Source organism: Pelophylax lessonae (genome assembly GCF_965119305.1).
Source record: "Pelophylax lessonae genome assembly, chromosome: 1".
Classification (NCBI taxonomy): domain Eukaryota; kingdom Metazoa; phylum Chordata; class Amphibia; order Anura; family Ranidae; genus Pelophylax; species Pelophylax lessonae.
Window position 1 is genome coordinate 164,124,218 of NC_138768.1, and position 17,518 is coordinate 164,141,735.

Genomic DNA, 17,518 nt, shown 5'->3' on the forward strand with positions numbered 1-17,518 from the left:
GAGTGGTCAGCATTATGGGTGGCTGTATGGGTGAGCATGGAGTGGTGTGATGATGAGAGGGGTGGTGTTGGACAGGGAAGAGGCCAGCATTCAATGATTGTCTCTCCTACTGCATGCAGTGCTAGTGTTGTGATGCCAGTACTGCTTGCATTGGCTACAGTGAGGTGACCATTCACCTTGTTTAAAGACACCAGGTAGCAGCGACTGATTTGCTTCACAGGAAATAGGTAACCTCTCAGTGAAGAAAGGCCACTAATTCCACAATGTTTTGATACACTGGGGCACCTAATGATAATATAACCTGATTGGAACACCAGGTTATGGAGGTTCAGACTTTTACAAATGCCTATTCCTGACTGGTTCTCTTTAAAGCATGGGTGTCCAACCTTTTGGCTTCTCTGGGCCACATTGAGTGTAGAGAAATTTTCTTGGGCCGCATATAAAGTAATAAAATGCTGCCGCGCCCTTCCTGCGCCACCGTGCCCCCTGCACTAATTTAACACAACTAGAGGATGATCGAATGAAATGAAATCAGTATACAGAGGTTTACTTTTTCTGAGAGATAATAAAGGAACACTCTAACCACCATGATCACTTCAGTGATTTGAAGTGGTCATGGTGGTAGGAGTCAGAAACACTGCACATGCTCCCATCCCCTCTGAGGCAGCCTCTGCCTACTGTTAGTTGGAAGCTGCTGTGGCCATGCCCCCGACTCGACTTCCTTCCTCCCAAGCAAAAAAAAAAATTGTCAGGGGGCAGTGGGCCGCATTGCCTGTGGTTCCGGGCCACATGCGGCCCTCGGGCCGCAGGTTGGACATGCCTGCTTTAAAGCATACCTAAAGCCACAAAAGTCCTCTTACCCTCCACACTGCCCACATTCAGTTAATTTGAAATACAACCTGTGACATGGGTGGGTTTGATATTCCCGTGACTCTCCATTCCTTTGCTGCATAACGCCAAGGAACTGCAAGTGTGAGAGACATGGGCATTACAGGCATTAGCAGACTGTTCTGTGTAATGGACAAGCAAAAGAGCTTAAAAATGCCACCACCTTAAAAAAAGAAAAAAAAAAAGCCATTTAAAAACGAGTCTTGTGAAATGTTTGATTCTTGGGTCACATTTGAGCAATGCAGACTCGCATAATTTTGTCCGTTGTTCTGAATCGCACTGAAATTGCGTGAAAATACACATTACACTTAGGGTGGCATTCATTCTTAATAGCACCCCAAACGTGGTTAGTGGATGTGTGTTTTGCCTCACTAAAAACATGCCAAAATGCGTAACGCTTCATGCCCAAAAAGGTGCGAGAGTTTCTGTTGCACTTGTTGCGCATAGGATAGCTCATTCAAGTGAGCATTACTAATAATTTGTGTGTTTGCATGTGGAATTAATGTTCTGTGCTATTTTCTGATGTTTACAATGGGGTGTCTAACATTATTAATGCATTATTTTAGGCAAAAACAACACCAAAACCTGAACCGCCCAAATCTACACAAACAACAAAAGTGAGTAATGCAATAACAAATACTCATCATCATGTTTAACCAGTTCTGGACCGGAAGGATTTGCCCCCTTAAAGACCAGGCCATTTTTTGCGATACGGCACTGCGTGAGTTTAACTGACAACTGCGTGGTCGTGTGACGCTGTACCCAAATAAAATCGATGTCCCTTTTTTGCCCCACAAATAGAGCTTTCTTTTGGTGGTATTTGATCACCTCTGCGATTTTTTTTTATTTTTTTTTTTGCGTTATAAACAAAAAAAAGAGCGACCATTCTGAAAAAAAAAAAGAAAAACAATATTTTTTACTTTCTGCTATATAACATTCCCAATAAAAAAAAAAAAAAAAACTAAAAATCACATTTTTTTTCATCATTTTAGGCCAATTAGTGTTCTGCTACGTATTTTTGGTAAAAAAAAATCCCAATAAGTGTATATTAATTGGTTTACGCAAAAGTTATCGCGTCTACAAACTAGGGGAAAGATTTATGTAATTTTTATTTATTTACTAGTAATGGCGGCGATCAGCAATTTTTTTTTAGCATGGCTGCGTCATTGCGGCGGACAGATTGGACACCTGACATTTTTGACACTTTAGGGGGACCAATGACATTACTACAGTAATCGGTGCTAAAAATATGCACTGTTATTGTACTAATGACACTGGCAGGGAAGGGGTTAACACCAGGGGCGATCAAACGGTTAAATGTGTCCCTAGGGGGTTGTATTTAGTAAATAGGCAGAGAGACCTGTGTTCCTAAGAGCCGGTTCACACTGGGGCGACTTGTCAGGCGACTTGTTCGCCTGACAAGTCGCCATGGGTTGCCTGCCATAGATTAGCACAGGACCCATTCTAGAAAAAGGCTCCTGTAATACTTTGGGGCGACCTGGAGCGACCTGCATTGACTTCAATGATATGAAGTCCATGCATGTCGCTCCGAGGTCGCGGTGCGCGCTGTGCACCGCGACTTCACAGGTCGCCCCGGCAAGTCGGATCGCCTCAGTGTGAACCGGCTCTTAATAGGGGGAACACAGGATCCCTGTGTTCATTACTGACAGAACAGTGGTCTGCTGTCTGTCTCCACAGGGAGCGATCGCGGGTGCCCCACGGCAATCGTGGCCGCTGGACCCGCTGATTGAGTCCCCCTGTGGCGAAGGGGCACGCGTGCCCCCACTTGCGTTCCTGCGCCGCGACATACAGTTACGTCGTTTCGCAGGACAGAGCCAACCTGTCGCAGTATATGTACTGCTGGCGGTCGGCAAGTGGTTAAATATCATTTTTATTTTTTTTTTCTGTTAAAATATAACTAAAAGGCAAACTTTTTTATTTTCTACTTGCTGTTCTAAAACCTATCCAAAAAAAAAAATCTAATTTCTTCATGAATTTGGGCCAAAATGTATTCTGCTTGATGTCTTTGGTAAAACAAAAAAAAAAAAACCTAATATATGTATATTAATTGGTTTGTGCAAAAGTTACAGCGCCTAAAATCTACTATATATATATATATATATATATATATATATATATATATATATATATATATATATATATATATATATATATCTCTGTCGCTCATTGACAGACGTAGTCCTCGTTGATTCAACACACTCGGGTTATGCTGCCCTCTACAGGAGTAGGACTAGACAGGAAAGAAAACGTTCTGGCCACACCCTAGGGGCAGTCCCAGAGGGTATATCCTCTCACTTCCTGCTCTAGCAAATCAGTTTTTTTCTGTCTAGTTAGGAGTAAGGACCTAGATACCTTGCTGGGATCTTCGGTCCTGGCAGGATTTTTTTCTTAGAAAAGATTTTTTAGACAGCTTTTTTTCTCCAGTGTTCCTGTGAGATCTTCAAGCAAGAAAGCTGAACTGGGCGACGGGCTGGATGTTGAGATCCAGTGGTCACCCCAGTTCAGCCTACGAGCGCGTGCAGGCCATAGCTCTGCGCTGGGTCGGCCGCGACATAGTCCCACTGGACGGGGACTGACCCTGCGAGTTAAACGTCTCCTACTGTCAGGAGTTGGCGCCCGCCTGGTTTCGGTATGGTGAGTAGTATGTTCCCCCTTTTCCCCCTGACAGGTTTGTGGTGAACGTGGGCCCCTCTCTGAAATGGTAAGGATGGGTCTTCCCTCTATCCTATAACATGTCACGGATCCCCCTGGTTGAGTGTGATTTTTGTGAACAAAAAGCCAGGAGGCTTGGTTTGGGAGCTGACAATCTAATTGCAAAGATGTTAAAATGATGAAGTCAGTGGCAGTACTAGAACTTTACTGTGCTAGTATAAAGTATCCTACCTGTCAGAAGCCACAGGGCGATGTCTAGATATGTATACTGCATTCCAGATCATTCCTCCAGCTAAGCAGATGCCTCCCGACGGCCACGGACCGCATACGGCCCGCCAGGGTCCGGTACCGCCGACCACCATGAGGGTGAAGGGTTGTGAGGCTGAGATCCTTCTGCAGACATGCCGCTATTCTGTGCAGGCCGCCGCCATTGTCTGGTAGATCGCACGAGGCCGCCATTTTGGCGTAGCCTCGTGTCTCCAGCATGGGGGCGGCCATGTTTGAGGTGACTAAAACACCTCGTGGAGCTAGGGGAGGCGCCGGAAGGCGTGCAGAGGGGCGCAGCCGCCTCCTTTCTTCCCGGGAAGCCAGCCAAAAGACTTCCTGTCTGTTCTAGACAATGCTGAAACAAGTTGCATTTTGAAACTCTGAGCAGTAAGTGGTGAGCTTTGGGGTCTATCTCTCTCTCTCGCTCTATAGGGGTCCCTAAGCAGGCAACACTGAGGGGCTTTGTGGCGCTAGGGGTCTGAAAAAAAAAAAAATAAAGTTTTATTTCTTTTTGGCAAATTGATTTTTCCGGGCAGTATCTGGAATTATCATGGACCCTGCCACACAGGTACCCCCACCGGCTTCCCTCGGGGGGGGGGGGGGGGGGCCGCGGGACCCGCCAGTGCACAGAGTATGGATGCATTCACAGCAGTTTTGAAGTCTTTGGTGGCTCGGGTGGAGACGGCCTGTCAGGAACGGGGGTCAAGAAAGCGACCCCCGCCTACACCTATATCGTCTGAGACTTCAGATTCAGATGCTGAGATGGTTATTGCAGCTGCAGGCCCCTCTGCAGGGGCTGTTATCTCAGGTAAGGTTCCCTCAGACAGTGAGGAGAACGTTCATGCTTCCGCCATAAATCAGGAAGAAGCATTGGTGGACGCACTAGTTGTGCGGTTCGGGAAACCTTAAGACTTGAGGTTTTTCCGGCAGAGGCAAAAAAAAAGGAATTTCCCTTTGGTACTAGCAGACCCACCAGGACGGTGAAGGTTTTTTCTTTACCCAAGTGTTTGGGTAAAAAGATTAAAGAGGTATGGGATCATTCTAAGCGTACCTTTACCAGTTCCAAGCGCATTACTAGACGCTATCCGTTTGAGGAATCCCTCATTAAGAAATGGACGGTATCACCAGTGGTGGATCCACCTATTGCCAGACTGAATAAAGCCACGGTTTTTTTCAGTGGAGGACGCTTCGTCCTTTAAGAATTCGGTGGATCGGAAGGTAGAAGCGGAGTCCCGCACTATCTTTCCCTGATAGGATCAGCCTTTAGACCAGTTATTGTCATTTGATCTAGTTCTCAGACATTTACGGAATGGGCGAGATTGGTGCGCCAGGACCTGAAGGGGAAAGGTATCCCCCAGGCAACATCTGTTTTGATGGAACAGATTATATAAGGACTACAGGTTGTCTGTGACGCAGCCTTGGATGCTACCCCCCTATTAGGGCATGCATCTATGTCAGCGGTAATCCTCAGACGTGTGCTGTGGTTAAAATGCTGGGTCAGGGTAAGTACTACAGGGAGCGGTAGTTACCGTTCCCTGAACAGATCATTTTCTTTACCTTTTCCAAAGATTAGCATCAGTTCCCCACAAGAATCGGATCCGGTTGAACGGACAGACCAAGGAGCCTCTAGCCGGGTGACTTCGGTCTCTAATGTTTAACCAGGAGAAATCACCACTCGTGATAGGAATCAGGTGTCTAAAGAATGTGTGGGAACAGAACGATCAGACTTTGTCGGATTGCCAGGGCCAGATAGCTCTAGGGCAGCCTGGTTCGGATCCAGTCAGGCAATATCAGGGTGATGACGTAAGTCATTCGCCAAGGATTTCACCATCTGTGCCTTCTTCACAGCATCCCGAAGGCGCGGAGATTGGTAACGCGCGCCCACGATGCTCCAGTGGACGCAGCAGACGCGCTGAACGGCCTGTAAAGGCAGTGTCAGCTATCAAAGGAATTCCCTCATCTCAGATTGCTGCTGAGATTTCTCCGCAGGATGGAGATGGAGGGAACTCCAGTTGTCCTGGAAATTCTAGGCTAGCCTCGTCAAGCCGGTCCGGCCGACTTGGACATGCTAGCCGCGAACGTTCCTTGGGAACTTCTTCTCAGGGAGTGTCTGTGGTCTCAAGGACCGATCTTCCATTGTGCTTTACAATCGCTGGGTTTAATGGCCTGGCTATTGAGACCCAGGTACTGAAGGACAGAGGGTTGTCAGCTTCAGTTATTCCTACGCTAATTAAAGCAGGGAAAGCGACTTCCAGCAAGGTCGATTATCGCACATGGAAGACTTATATCGCGTGGTGCGAATCTTTAGAAATTCCTCCACGTACCTATTCGGTGACACGAATATTGGCCTTTCTGCGAAAGGGGGTTGAGCAGAAACTAGCCTTGAGCACCATCAAGGGTCAGGTTTCAGCATTAGCAATCTTCTTTCAGAAGCCTTTGGCTATTAAGTCCTTGGTGCGGAATTTCATCCAGGGGGTGCGGCACCTGGCTCCACCAGTCCGTGCGCCCTTATCGCCCTGGGATTTTAATTTGGTTCTCGGTTCTGAAGAAACCTCCTTTTGAAAGCATCAGGGAGATTCCCTTGTTTACTTTATTCCAGAAGGTGGCCTTCTTGGTGGCTATTACTTCGGCACGCAGGGTGTCAGAACTGGCTGCATTGTCAGACCAGTCCCCATATTTAGTGATTCAGAGGGATAAGGTAGTTCTTCATCCTAAGCCATCCTTTCTTCCAAAGGTGGTTTCAGGCTTCATCTGTATGAAGATATTGTACTACCTTCCTTGTGTCCTCAGCCCAATCATCATCAGGAACATGCGTTGCATTCCTTGGATGTGGTTCGGGCAATCAGGGTATACCTGAAGGCTAAGGAATCATTCCGTAAGACGGATTCACTTTTTGTGATCACGGATGGCCCCAGAAAGGGGTTGCCTGCATCTGCCGCGACTATCTCCAAATGGATTAGACAGACGGTGGTACAGGCTTATTCTAGTAAGGTTCGGAATCCTCCGTTCCCTGTTAGGGCGCACTTCACTCGAGCGCTCAGTACTCCTGGGCTTTCCGCCATCAGGCATCAGTGGTCCAGGTATGTAAGGCGGCCACCTGGTCGTCGGTACATACCTTTACAAAATTTTATAAGATTTAGGTGATGGCATCGGTGGATGCCTCATTTGGCCGCAAGGTTTGCAGGCCGCAATTTGAGGAGACCGGTGGTCTACCTCGAGGGTTGTTTTCTGTTGGAATTTTCTGTTGAATCTCATCTTTAATTGATGAGCATTGGAAACTTCTAGTTGGCACCGGTTGGGCCTTCTAGATGGATTTGTTTTCCATTTTCCCACCCCTCATTTGTGGTACTGCTTTGGGACGTCCCGAGTGTGTTGAATCAACGAGGAATACGTCTGTCAATGAGCGACAGAGAAAAATGGATTTTTGTAAAATCTTACCGTAAAATCCTTTTCTCTTAAGCTCATTGACAGACGTAGTACCTGCCCCTCTGTTTTTGAGTTGGGTTGGGTTAAATTCTCTAGACACTGCTTTGTGACATAACTGATTTGCTAGAGCAGGAAGTGAGAGGATATACCCTCTGGGACTGCCCCTAGGGTGTGGCCAGAACGTTTTCTTTCCTGTCTAGTCCTACTCCTGTAGAGGGCAGCATAACCCGAGTGTGTTGAATCAACGAGGACTACGTCTGTCAATGAGCTTAAGAGAAAAGGATTTTACGGTAAGATTTTACAAAAATCCATTTTAATATATATATATATATATATATATATATATATATATATATATATATATATATATATATATATATATATATATATAATATTGGAATTTATACGGCTATAGACGCTATACTGTAATGGTGTGATCAGCATAATATAGTTGGACTGTATTAGGGTGGCGGACAATCTGACACTAACACACTATCTGGGAAGGACACTAACCAACTGAAACTGATGTCGTTAGGGGCACTAATGCAGTGATCACTGGATCGAGAGGGGGCTCAGGTAAGTATTAGCCTGGCCATACATTATACAATTTTTTTATTCTTTTTCCTTTAGATTTACCTTCAACTATGTAGTACAAGGGTCTGCATGACTGCATACATATTGAAAGTGTTTAGGTTTTGAGGGAGCAGCACATGGAAGATTTTACCTTCGTGCATAGAATGCACAAAGGTAAAAAACCTTCAGCATTTACAATTACTTTAAGGCAGGGTTTCTCAGCCAGGGTTCAATGAAACCCTAGGGTTCCTCTAGAGATTTCTAGGGGTTCCTTGAGCAATGTGCAATTTCTGCCTCAATGATAAGTTCTCACTGACCTCAATAGCTGACTGTAAGGGGGGGGAACTAATGTACCACGAGTTGTAGATCATTTTTAGCAGGGGGTCCCTGAGACCAGAAAGTTTATTTCAAAGGTTCATCTGTGTTAATAAGCTTGAGAAAGGTTGCTTTAAGGCCTCGTTCACATGGATGCTGAGGCTCATATACCGTGAACAAGCCGTTTTTTGAAGCTTTTCCAGACTCCAGGTGCTGAAGTCTATTAGGATGCAGTAGCTGCACAGACACAGCCACTAGTTCTCATGTAACCGGTGTGTGGGTGAGTGTCTCCAAACACAGTGTGAGTTCAGAGCTGCTCACCCATACCTGCATGCCTGTACATTAGAAACCAGTAGCTGAGTCTGCACAGCTGCAGCATCCTAATAGACTTCTATAGACTCCTTGCACGCAGCACCAGGAGTCTAGACACATTGCTAAAAATGTCCAGTTCATATTATATAGGCCTCAGCGCCCATGTGAACGAGGCCTAAATATAAATTATGTATGTTCTTATTTGTTTGTGATCTCTTCACTGTACGATGTAACTCAGCTGTGCCTATCTGTTTTGATGGTACCAAAGTGTGGAATTCTAGTCATATAACAACCTCATTTTCCATGCATGGCTGTCCTTTCCATGATGGCATACAGATGAAGCAGAAGTTCTGTGCTTTAGTCCCATTATATCTTATTCTTTCCTTATTGTAAAAGAAGCATATAGGAAGTAAAATGGATTTTTGGTTTCCCCTCTAGTTTCAGCCTCATATATAGGTTGCATGTTCAAAATAATAATATAAAGGGTTTAATGGTTTAGGTGGGAGGAGTGATAAATATTGATGCACTTTGAGTATAAATAAAATGCTTGCATTAAAAGTAAAAGAAATAAAGGATATTTTTGGATGTTGGACTTATTGAAAATGTCTGTTGCGTTGGAAGGGATCTGTAATAATGCGGGTGGTGGGCATCCCCCTCTTCTCTCTTCCTCTCAGCCCAGAAAAGCACCTCTTCCCTTCGCCCAGGAGCACACACAATGTGCACAGAGACAGGAGGAATGACTTCTATAGACTCACCATGGAGGAGGTGATGTCACCAGAGGGAGGAGGAAGTGTGCAGAAAGCCTAGATACAGTGATGGCGAACCTTGGCACCCCAGATGTTTTGGAACTACATTTCCCATGATGCTCATGCTCATGTGTAGTTGAGCATCATGGGAAATGTAGTTCCAAATCATCTGGGGTGCCAGGGTTCGCCATCACTGGCCTAGAAACTCCAGACTCTGCCTCCCTCTTCTCTGCATGTGACAGGGGGCTAGTGGTGGAAGTTGCAGTGACAATTTACTAAGTGGTGGAAAGTGTTTGGGATGTAAGAGCTTAGTGACAGGGGTGTTAGGAGGCACAAAGGATCAATGTCAGTTGTGCAGGAAGATTAAGAGGTTAAGCGCTGGGTGAAAGGGAGATGTCAGGGTGCAGATTGTCAGAGAAGGTGAGTTCTTTCTATGCCCAAATACAAAAACTGTCTGCTTGTAAGCCTTCAGGGAGGCTTCCCTCCTGGAGTGCCACCTAATGTGGTGCAGGCTCTTTGACGACATCAGCCGCTGATCTAAGGTAAGCGCAAGGAAGGTCATTAGGATTGAGGTATTTAAAAGTATAGTTCAGATCTAAGCATTGTGCTAATGTACATTTTCCCACAACTTTAGCTTTGGGCTTTTTGTGTGGTGAGTTGCAGTGCACTTTGTTTTGGAAGGACACCCCGATGCATAAGTACAGTAGGCGCCAACAGACTCTCACTGTAGTACACCAAAGTGCTAAGCAACACATTAAGAAGTATGCAGTAGTGCACAACAATTGAATGGCACAGCATGCATGGGGCCTGATCTGCACTGCTTGTTATGTGTGGACTATTAAGACTTAGGAAGAGGCTTCTTAAAATCCATGTCAGTATTTGCTTTTCATATATTTAAGGAAACTTCCAGTTTATTAAGCCTCAGCTGATATATTATATGTTTACTATTTTAGCAAATGGGTTGTTTAAGCAGTTAAGAGTTTAATAAATTGAGCACTTTAATTTTTAAAGGGATCAACATGCAATATACTGAAAAATGCATAAAACAACCCTATGATTGACCTTAAACTTTAAGGCTAAGGAAAGTTTCAAACCGCATTTTCTGAATGGTTTCGTAACCTTTCTCCTCCTCCCACTGTGCTGATCAGTTCAGTTCTGACACATAGTCTGTGGATGGTCCGCAGCATTGTTTATCTGTGACAAATACATCTTTTAATGCCAGCTGCCTTTGTATGTGCAGAAGATCTCCTCCATAGGGCCAGGAGACTGATCTTTTACTTGGCTGCATAGAAGTCTTCTCAGGTTCTAGCATGGATAGAAAGCAGGACCCGTACCCAGCATTTAGTGACAGTGCTGCTGAACTCAAGTGATCCTCAGACATACCACTCCCGGCACATGAAGTGTCCCATTAATAATAACTTATTTGCAAATCTCTTCTGTAAATCATGTGACACGTAGGAGCCGCAAATAACCTATCAGTTATGTGCGAATTCCTATGCTGTTCACTAGTTGCTGGTAGCTATAGATTTCTGCAGATTAGTGGAGATCAGCAGCAGGGTCACTAAATACCAGGCCCACTTTGGGAGCAGTGTACAGGCGGTTCCTGGGTTATGAACAAGATAGGGTCTGTAGGTTTGTTCTTAAGCCAAATATGTTTGTAAGTCGGAACAGGTAAATGTTTTAAGTGTAGCTCCAGCCAAAATAATTTCAAGTTTTTTGGATAGCATAGGGAAGGGTTACCACCCCTGTACCATTTGTTTTGCTGTCTGTACCCCTGTTCAGAAGATTTCACCTCACTTTCTGTCTCTATGACAACTTGATTTTGAAAATATTGGGTTGTTGTGCAAACAAGGATTGGTTATAAAGCTTCAGTGGAGACTCCTTTTTCCCATGAGAACTCTTATAGTTGACAGCCAGACAGTTTACATCACTAACCCCATGCCTGATCTCTCCTGCCAGCCAGAAGGACTGCATCTGGAGTCACAGCTTACAGCTCCACATGGAGGCACTGCACCTTTACTCCAGTATCCCCCTTCCCATGCTCTTACTACTGAAGCTGACCTCCATCCTCCACCTTCTGCACACCATCCTCTACTCTTACCACTTCCCTGACTCCCATCCCCTCCTGCTCTGATCACCTGCTCTAACATGCTCTCAATTTGATTGCCACTACATCAATGACTTCCTCTGCACTCTCCTGCTGCACTGACACAATCTTCCGCATTCGCTACCACTGTACCACACTTCTGGACTCTTTCACTGCAGAGATGCGCCCTTCTGTACACAGCCCATTTAACAAAGGCTCACTTTGCTAGTATCTCCAAAAAAATACAGAAAAGATGTGTATCTGCAAACAAAATTTCTGTTACCTTTAGAAGTAGAATGTAAATCATAATACTTGCCTCTAATGCCCCCTGCACAGAAGATTGACACTCCCAGAAGTGTTAGTTTTTCAGCAGACTTCTGGGGATGATTCCTAGCAAAAGAGCAGTGTTTGTTCGTGTTAGGAGAATGAGAGGTAAGTATTTTATTTTTCTTCTTTTGAGGTAACAGATTTTTTTGGCATTTTATGTTGGCAGCAGGGTCACTTCAAGCAACGCAGCTTGGTCACCGGCCTGCCCTTTGGTTTGCTCCATTCACCAACCAGCTATTGATTTGTGCGGTGTTAGTTAACAATCTGAACATGCTTACTGGAGAGTACATTGTGACCTTATCAGTGTGCTGCATATCCCTTATTGTTCAGTCTCAGGCTAATGAGAGAGAGAAGCAGCACACTGACCAGGTCACTTTGCACTCACCTACAGTAAACATGTTCAGACTGTTGACCAACGCTGCAAATCAATAGCACTTTGGTTGCCTCAGAGTGCTGTCCCTTCTTCTTTTAGCCTGAGTGGTAGTTATAAAAATTCTTTGGTGTTGAGGCCAAATCATTAAATTTTAGTCTCATATGACCATGTGGCCTCAGAATTTTCAAGGTGCGTTTTTAAGGTGGTCAGATAAGACTAAAATTTAGTTTTCTCTATTGTTCATTGACGGACGCAGTGCTCTCTGATTCATATCAGTAGGGTAATACTGCCCCTACAGGAGTAGGACACTAGGCAGAAAAGTTCTGGCTACGCCTATGGGCAGTCCCAGAGGGTACACCCTCTCTCTTCCTGCATAGGATGTCAGTTTTGTATCAAAGTAGTGTCAGAAACGTAACACCAACCCAACTCAAAGTAGAGGGGCGGGTACTGCATCCGTCAATGAACTTACGAGAAAAGGATTTTACGGTAAGGCTTCTTTCACATGGCCGCTCAGTTTATTTCGGCACTTTTTTTTTTTTTTACGGACACGGATGACACTTGTGTCATCCTGTCCGTATGTCCGCATATCATCCCATCCATTTGCGGATGATATACGGACATAATGTATGTCTATGTGATTGCGGATGTCAGCGGATGACACCGCTGACATCCGATTTTGCATCCTTTCCGTTTTTTTAAACGGAAGAAAAATAGGGTTCTGTTCCGTTCCAAAAAACCGAACAGAACTGAAAGGACGCAAATCGGATATCAGCGGATAGTCATCCACTGACATCCGCAATCCCATTGACATGCATTCAAATTCATTACAGTCAAAAATCCAGTTTTCTCTATTGTTCATTGACGGCCGCAGTGCTCTCTGATTCATATCAGTAGGGACGTCCCATAGCAGTGCCATAAAATGAGGGATGGGAACAGCAGAAAAGAACAAGTCCCCAAGGCCAAACATAGCCGACCAGGCAACATAGGACTCATCAGAACAAAAAATGAGGCCCACCTGAAATAAACAGTAAACGCCCTCAAGAAAGACCAAAAGCCCTCCAAACAGCAGCCAGCAAAAAACCTTGCGGCCGAAAAGAGGCATCTGCAGATGCCAGCACATCCACCTTATAAAACGTGGCAAAGGTGTGAACAAACGACCAGGTAGTCATCTTGCAACCTGAAGCACAGATGCCTGTATGGCAAAAAGCCCAGGAAGCACTAGGCGCCCCAATAGAAAGCGCCGAAACAGGGAAAGGTAGGACCTGACCCATAATTGAAGAAGCTTGCACCACCGACTGTCCGATCCACCTGTAAATAGTCGCAGCAGACACAGGCAGCCCTGTTCTTGGGCCATCCATGAGCACAGAGAGCGAACCTGACTATGGGAAGACGCAGTAGTCGCCAAGTACCTCTCGAGTGCCCGAACTCCATCCAGAGTATGCAGCGCACATTCCGTAGGATGGGGGGGCTTAGGACACAAGATGGCAACACAATGGCCTCGTGCAAGTGAACACTAGAACCCACCTTCGGAGGGAAGGACGGATTCGGGCGAAGTACCACCTGGCTCCCTGAACCAACATATAGGGAGAACGACAGGACAATGTCGCCAGTGCCGACACCCTGCGTGCAGAGTGATAGCAACCAAGAAGGCCACCTTCTGTAATAAGGTAGGCAGGGGATACTCTCAATACTCGCAAAAGTAGGGTCTTGAAGAACCGACTGCACCAAACCAAGGTCCCTTTCTTAAGAGAAAAGGATTTTATGGTAAGTCAAAAATCAATTTTTTTGGCCTCAACACCAAACAATATGTCTGGCAGAAATCCAATACAGCTCGCCATCCAAGTAACCCCATTCTACAGTAAAGCATGGAGATGGTAATATTCTGTTATGGGGAGATAGCAGAAAAATCAATGGGGCAAAATACTGTTGAATTCTTGTGGAAAATCTGCTGCTCTCTGCCAGAAAGTTGTCAATTGGAAGAAGGTTTACCATCCAACATGACAATGACCCAAAGCGCACAGCAAAAGTGACCACACAGTGGTTGAAGGAGAAAAGGGTGAATGTCCTTGCATGGCCTAGTTAGAGCCCCAACTTAAACCCCATTGGAAATCTGTGGAATGACTTGAAGACTGCAGTCTACAAACAGCCACCATCAAATTTAACTGAACTTGAGCAGTTCTGCAAGAAGAGTGAACAAATATAGCTTGTAGAGACATATCCCAACAGACTAAAGGCTGTACTTAAAGCAAAATGTGCTCCAACAGAACACTGACATAAGGGGAGTAATCCTTTTTCCAACTCTGATTTTTTTTTTTTTTTTTTTCCGGACGTGTTGGTATTTAATGCTTTTACTTGGATGTTATGAGTTGCACTTGTAAATACAGCTGGATAAAGCAAAAACAGTGTCTGTCTTCATTCAGGCTTCAAAGCAACAAAATATAATTATTTTAAAGGGGGGTAATTATTTTCTATACCCACTGTATATGAATAATCAGGAATGGGGAAAATGTACCTAACTAGCAATTTAATAGGTCGAAGCTTTGCTCTTGGGATAGATAGATGTGTGTTTGAGGTTAGCTTGAGCTAACCTCCAAATATCCAATGTACCTGTTGATCCTGCTAGTGAAGTTCACCTAATGCAGCTTACTGTGATGCTGTGGCAATGATGATGCATGCTACATGTACACTTTGACTACTTGCTTTACAGTAGCTTGGGAAGGCAGTTTGAAACCCTCCCACTGTGTGCTGCAGTGTCTGGGAGTGGGAGCATGTGAGACACAAATAAAGAAGGGTTAGGCCCAGTCAGGGAAGTAAAGGACGTTTGTTGTTTACATTATGAGCTTTGTATATTTCATAGTAACTCATCTCATACTTATTTAGCCTGTCATCCAAGTGCATTTTAGTTGTACTTCTAAGTGAACCTGAATTCAATAAGTGAAGATTTGCTGTGGAATAGGGAGCATTGAAATATGTTAATTGTGCTCAAGCATTACCCTGGAAAATGTTCATTTTCTTTCCTTGAACTGGTCTGGGAATTCAGTAGCATACTATGTGTGCCTATAGCTTCATATTTATATATCTGCAGTGTGAGACCAGAGACACTGCTGCCTTTGAATGCTAGTCTTAGGAGATCTGAAGATGTCACTGCTGTACTGCTCACTGTTCTTCTTGCTGAAGGCGCTTGACATGAGGAAGCAAAGTTCTGCCTCTACACAGAAGCCTGCAGGACCTGACACAGTAAGCCAGGGAAAAGATCAGCTGCAGAGAGTTGACAGACAACACTGGTGGCCAATCCTTTGCCCTCTGCCCTCCCTTAAGTGGCCCTTAAGTGGAAAAAGGTTGCTGATCCCAGACTTACAGGCTACACATTTCATCATTTATTTTTATCAATGCCCTTTTTAGCCATATACATTTTATAGGATAGGTTATGTAACTCTTTTCTGTAACCCATTTTTTTCATGTCCTTCACTGCCTTTTCCATTTTCACTTTTACATATTTAGTTGTTGTTATATATACATGAAGTAATTTTGTGTTTTTTTTTTTTTTTTTCAGCCAAAGCCCACAGCAACAACAACAACAACATCAACAGCAGCAAGGCCCAGTCCAGGAAAGGGCCCAACAAAGCAAGATTCAAAGAAAGCAGATGCTGGGAAGCCAAAAGATGCAGTAAGTCAGAACATTGTGTTTTATCAAACCAACCCAAAACAGGTTTCAGTACACTCAACAGGAGTAGCAGAAAATAAAGCACTAATATATACAGTATTATTTTAAAGCAAATCTTATTATCCTTCAGTTAATGCCTAAATTCAGATGTTTGATTCCTGCTTAAAATAAAAAAAAATTTCCTCTGATCATCCTAATTATGTATGTATTTACATCGATTATATACAGTATCTCACAAAAGTGATTACACCCCTCCTTATTTTTGTAAATATTTTATTATATGTTTTCATGTGACAACACGGACGAAATTATACTTTGCTACAATGTAAAGTAGTGAGTGTACAGCTTGTATAACAGTGTCAGTTTGCTGTCCCCTCAAAATTTACTCAACACACAGCCATTTATGTATAAACCGCTGGCAACAAAAGTGAGTGCACCCCTAAGTGAAAATGTCCAAATTGGACCCAAAGTGTCAATATTTTGTGTGGCCACCATTATTTCTCTTACGTCCTCCGACAGTCGCCGCCATCTTCATATTCGTCACAATGGGGTATTAGACTTTGCTCCGAAGGAGTAGCTAGGCAACAGAATATGTTAACATTAAAACTTTTAACATATCCCACCCCCAGGGGGTGGTCCCCTCAGTCAATACCCTCCTACTTCCTGCATCCATATCTCAGTTTCAATGTCTAGCTTGTCAGGAGTAGCTGGATCTCTCTATGCTGGGGTTTTTTGCTTCAGCCTTTCTCTTCTTTTTTGATTTTTTGTTTGAGTTTTTTCTCTCTCTTTATTTAGCTGTTCTTTTTGTCAGCATTAGTTAGTTCTTCTGATGAAGAGGATTCGTGCGGGCTGGGTCTCGGGCTGATCCCCCTGGTCGCAGGTCGTGGGTCAGTGGCTTCCCAGCCTGCCTTCGAGCGTTCGGCCAGGTAACGCTCCTGGCACAGTGAAAGACCCATCCCTGTTCGGTGCAGGGATGATTGGTGAGGTGGCTACCTCACTGGACGCTGTGCGGTTTCTTAACCCCGATTTTGTGCGTCCTGGATGCGACTCTCCCTGCCTCATGTGCAGCGACTTGTTCACCTGTGCGGGTTCCCCACGCCATTAAGAGGTAAGTGTATCTATGTGGGGACCTGTCTGTCGGGGGGGTGTCAGTCTGGGACTGTGTAACCTGCCTCTGTTCACACCGTTTGGCTCCCTATCGCTCTGGCTGCACGCTGTGGGCTGCAGGGGGGGGGGGGGGGGCTGTGTGACACTGTGTCAGCCTGTGTGAGGTGTGAAGGGCTGTGTGCTGTGGGGCATGTTTTTGTCATGTTTGGGGCACGATACAGCGATCGCTGCGGCGATCCGCCATGTTTTTTACATGTGTGGTGTTATATGCATCACAGTAGTGGGGGAGCGGCCATTTTGACTGCGCTCGCTCCGGCCGCATGTTTTCACTGCGGGCAGCCATTTTCTTGTAGCCTTCCATAGGCTTTAATAGAGCGCCCTGATTTCATCACTTCCTCTTTCCTGGGTGCACCGATCGAGGCGGCAGCAACAGCAGGGGTCTCTTCAGGTTTTATCCTTCTGTTCTTCCTATATCCATTGCCTGTGTTCAGTTTTGTCCCTGTGGGGGTCTCATTGTGCTTGTGTGTGTGTGCGGTGGGCTGCGCTCGCCGCGCTTGTTAAAGGTGCAATTAATCCTTTATTCTCCGGCATAATTTTATGGGGCAATGGATTCTCAGGAGGGCAAATTTCCTGCCACCTTGGTGGGAAGCCAGGGGACTGCTGTTTCCCCCCCAGGGGGGGATTTAGCCGAAGTGGTGGCTAACCTTGCTGCTCAGGTGCAGATGCTGGTGGCTGCTCAATCCACTAAAAGACCCAGAGTT

The 17,518-nt window shown here is 45.1% G+C and overlaps 1 protein-coding gene across 1 annotated transcript in view; it reads left to right on the forward strand.

Moving 5' to 3' along the window:
- The window catches only part of CAST (calpastatin), a 183,870-nt gene that overhangs the window by 95,234 nt on the left and 71,118 nt on the right, over window positions 1-17,518 (forward strand). Inside the window, exons 5-6 of the mRNA XM_082267356.1 lie at window positions 1,455-1,505; window positions 15,540-15,653. Of these exons, the coding sequence (XP_082123482.1) occupies window positions 1,455-1,505; window positions 15,540-15,653 (165 nt within the window). The remainder of the gene's footprint in view (window positions 1-1,454; window positions 1,506-15,539; window positions 15,654-17,518) is intronic.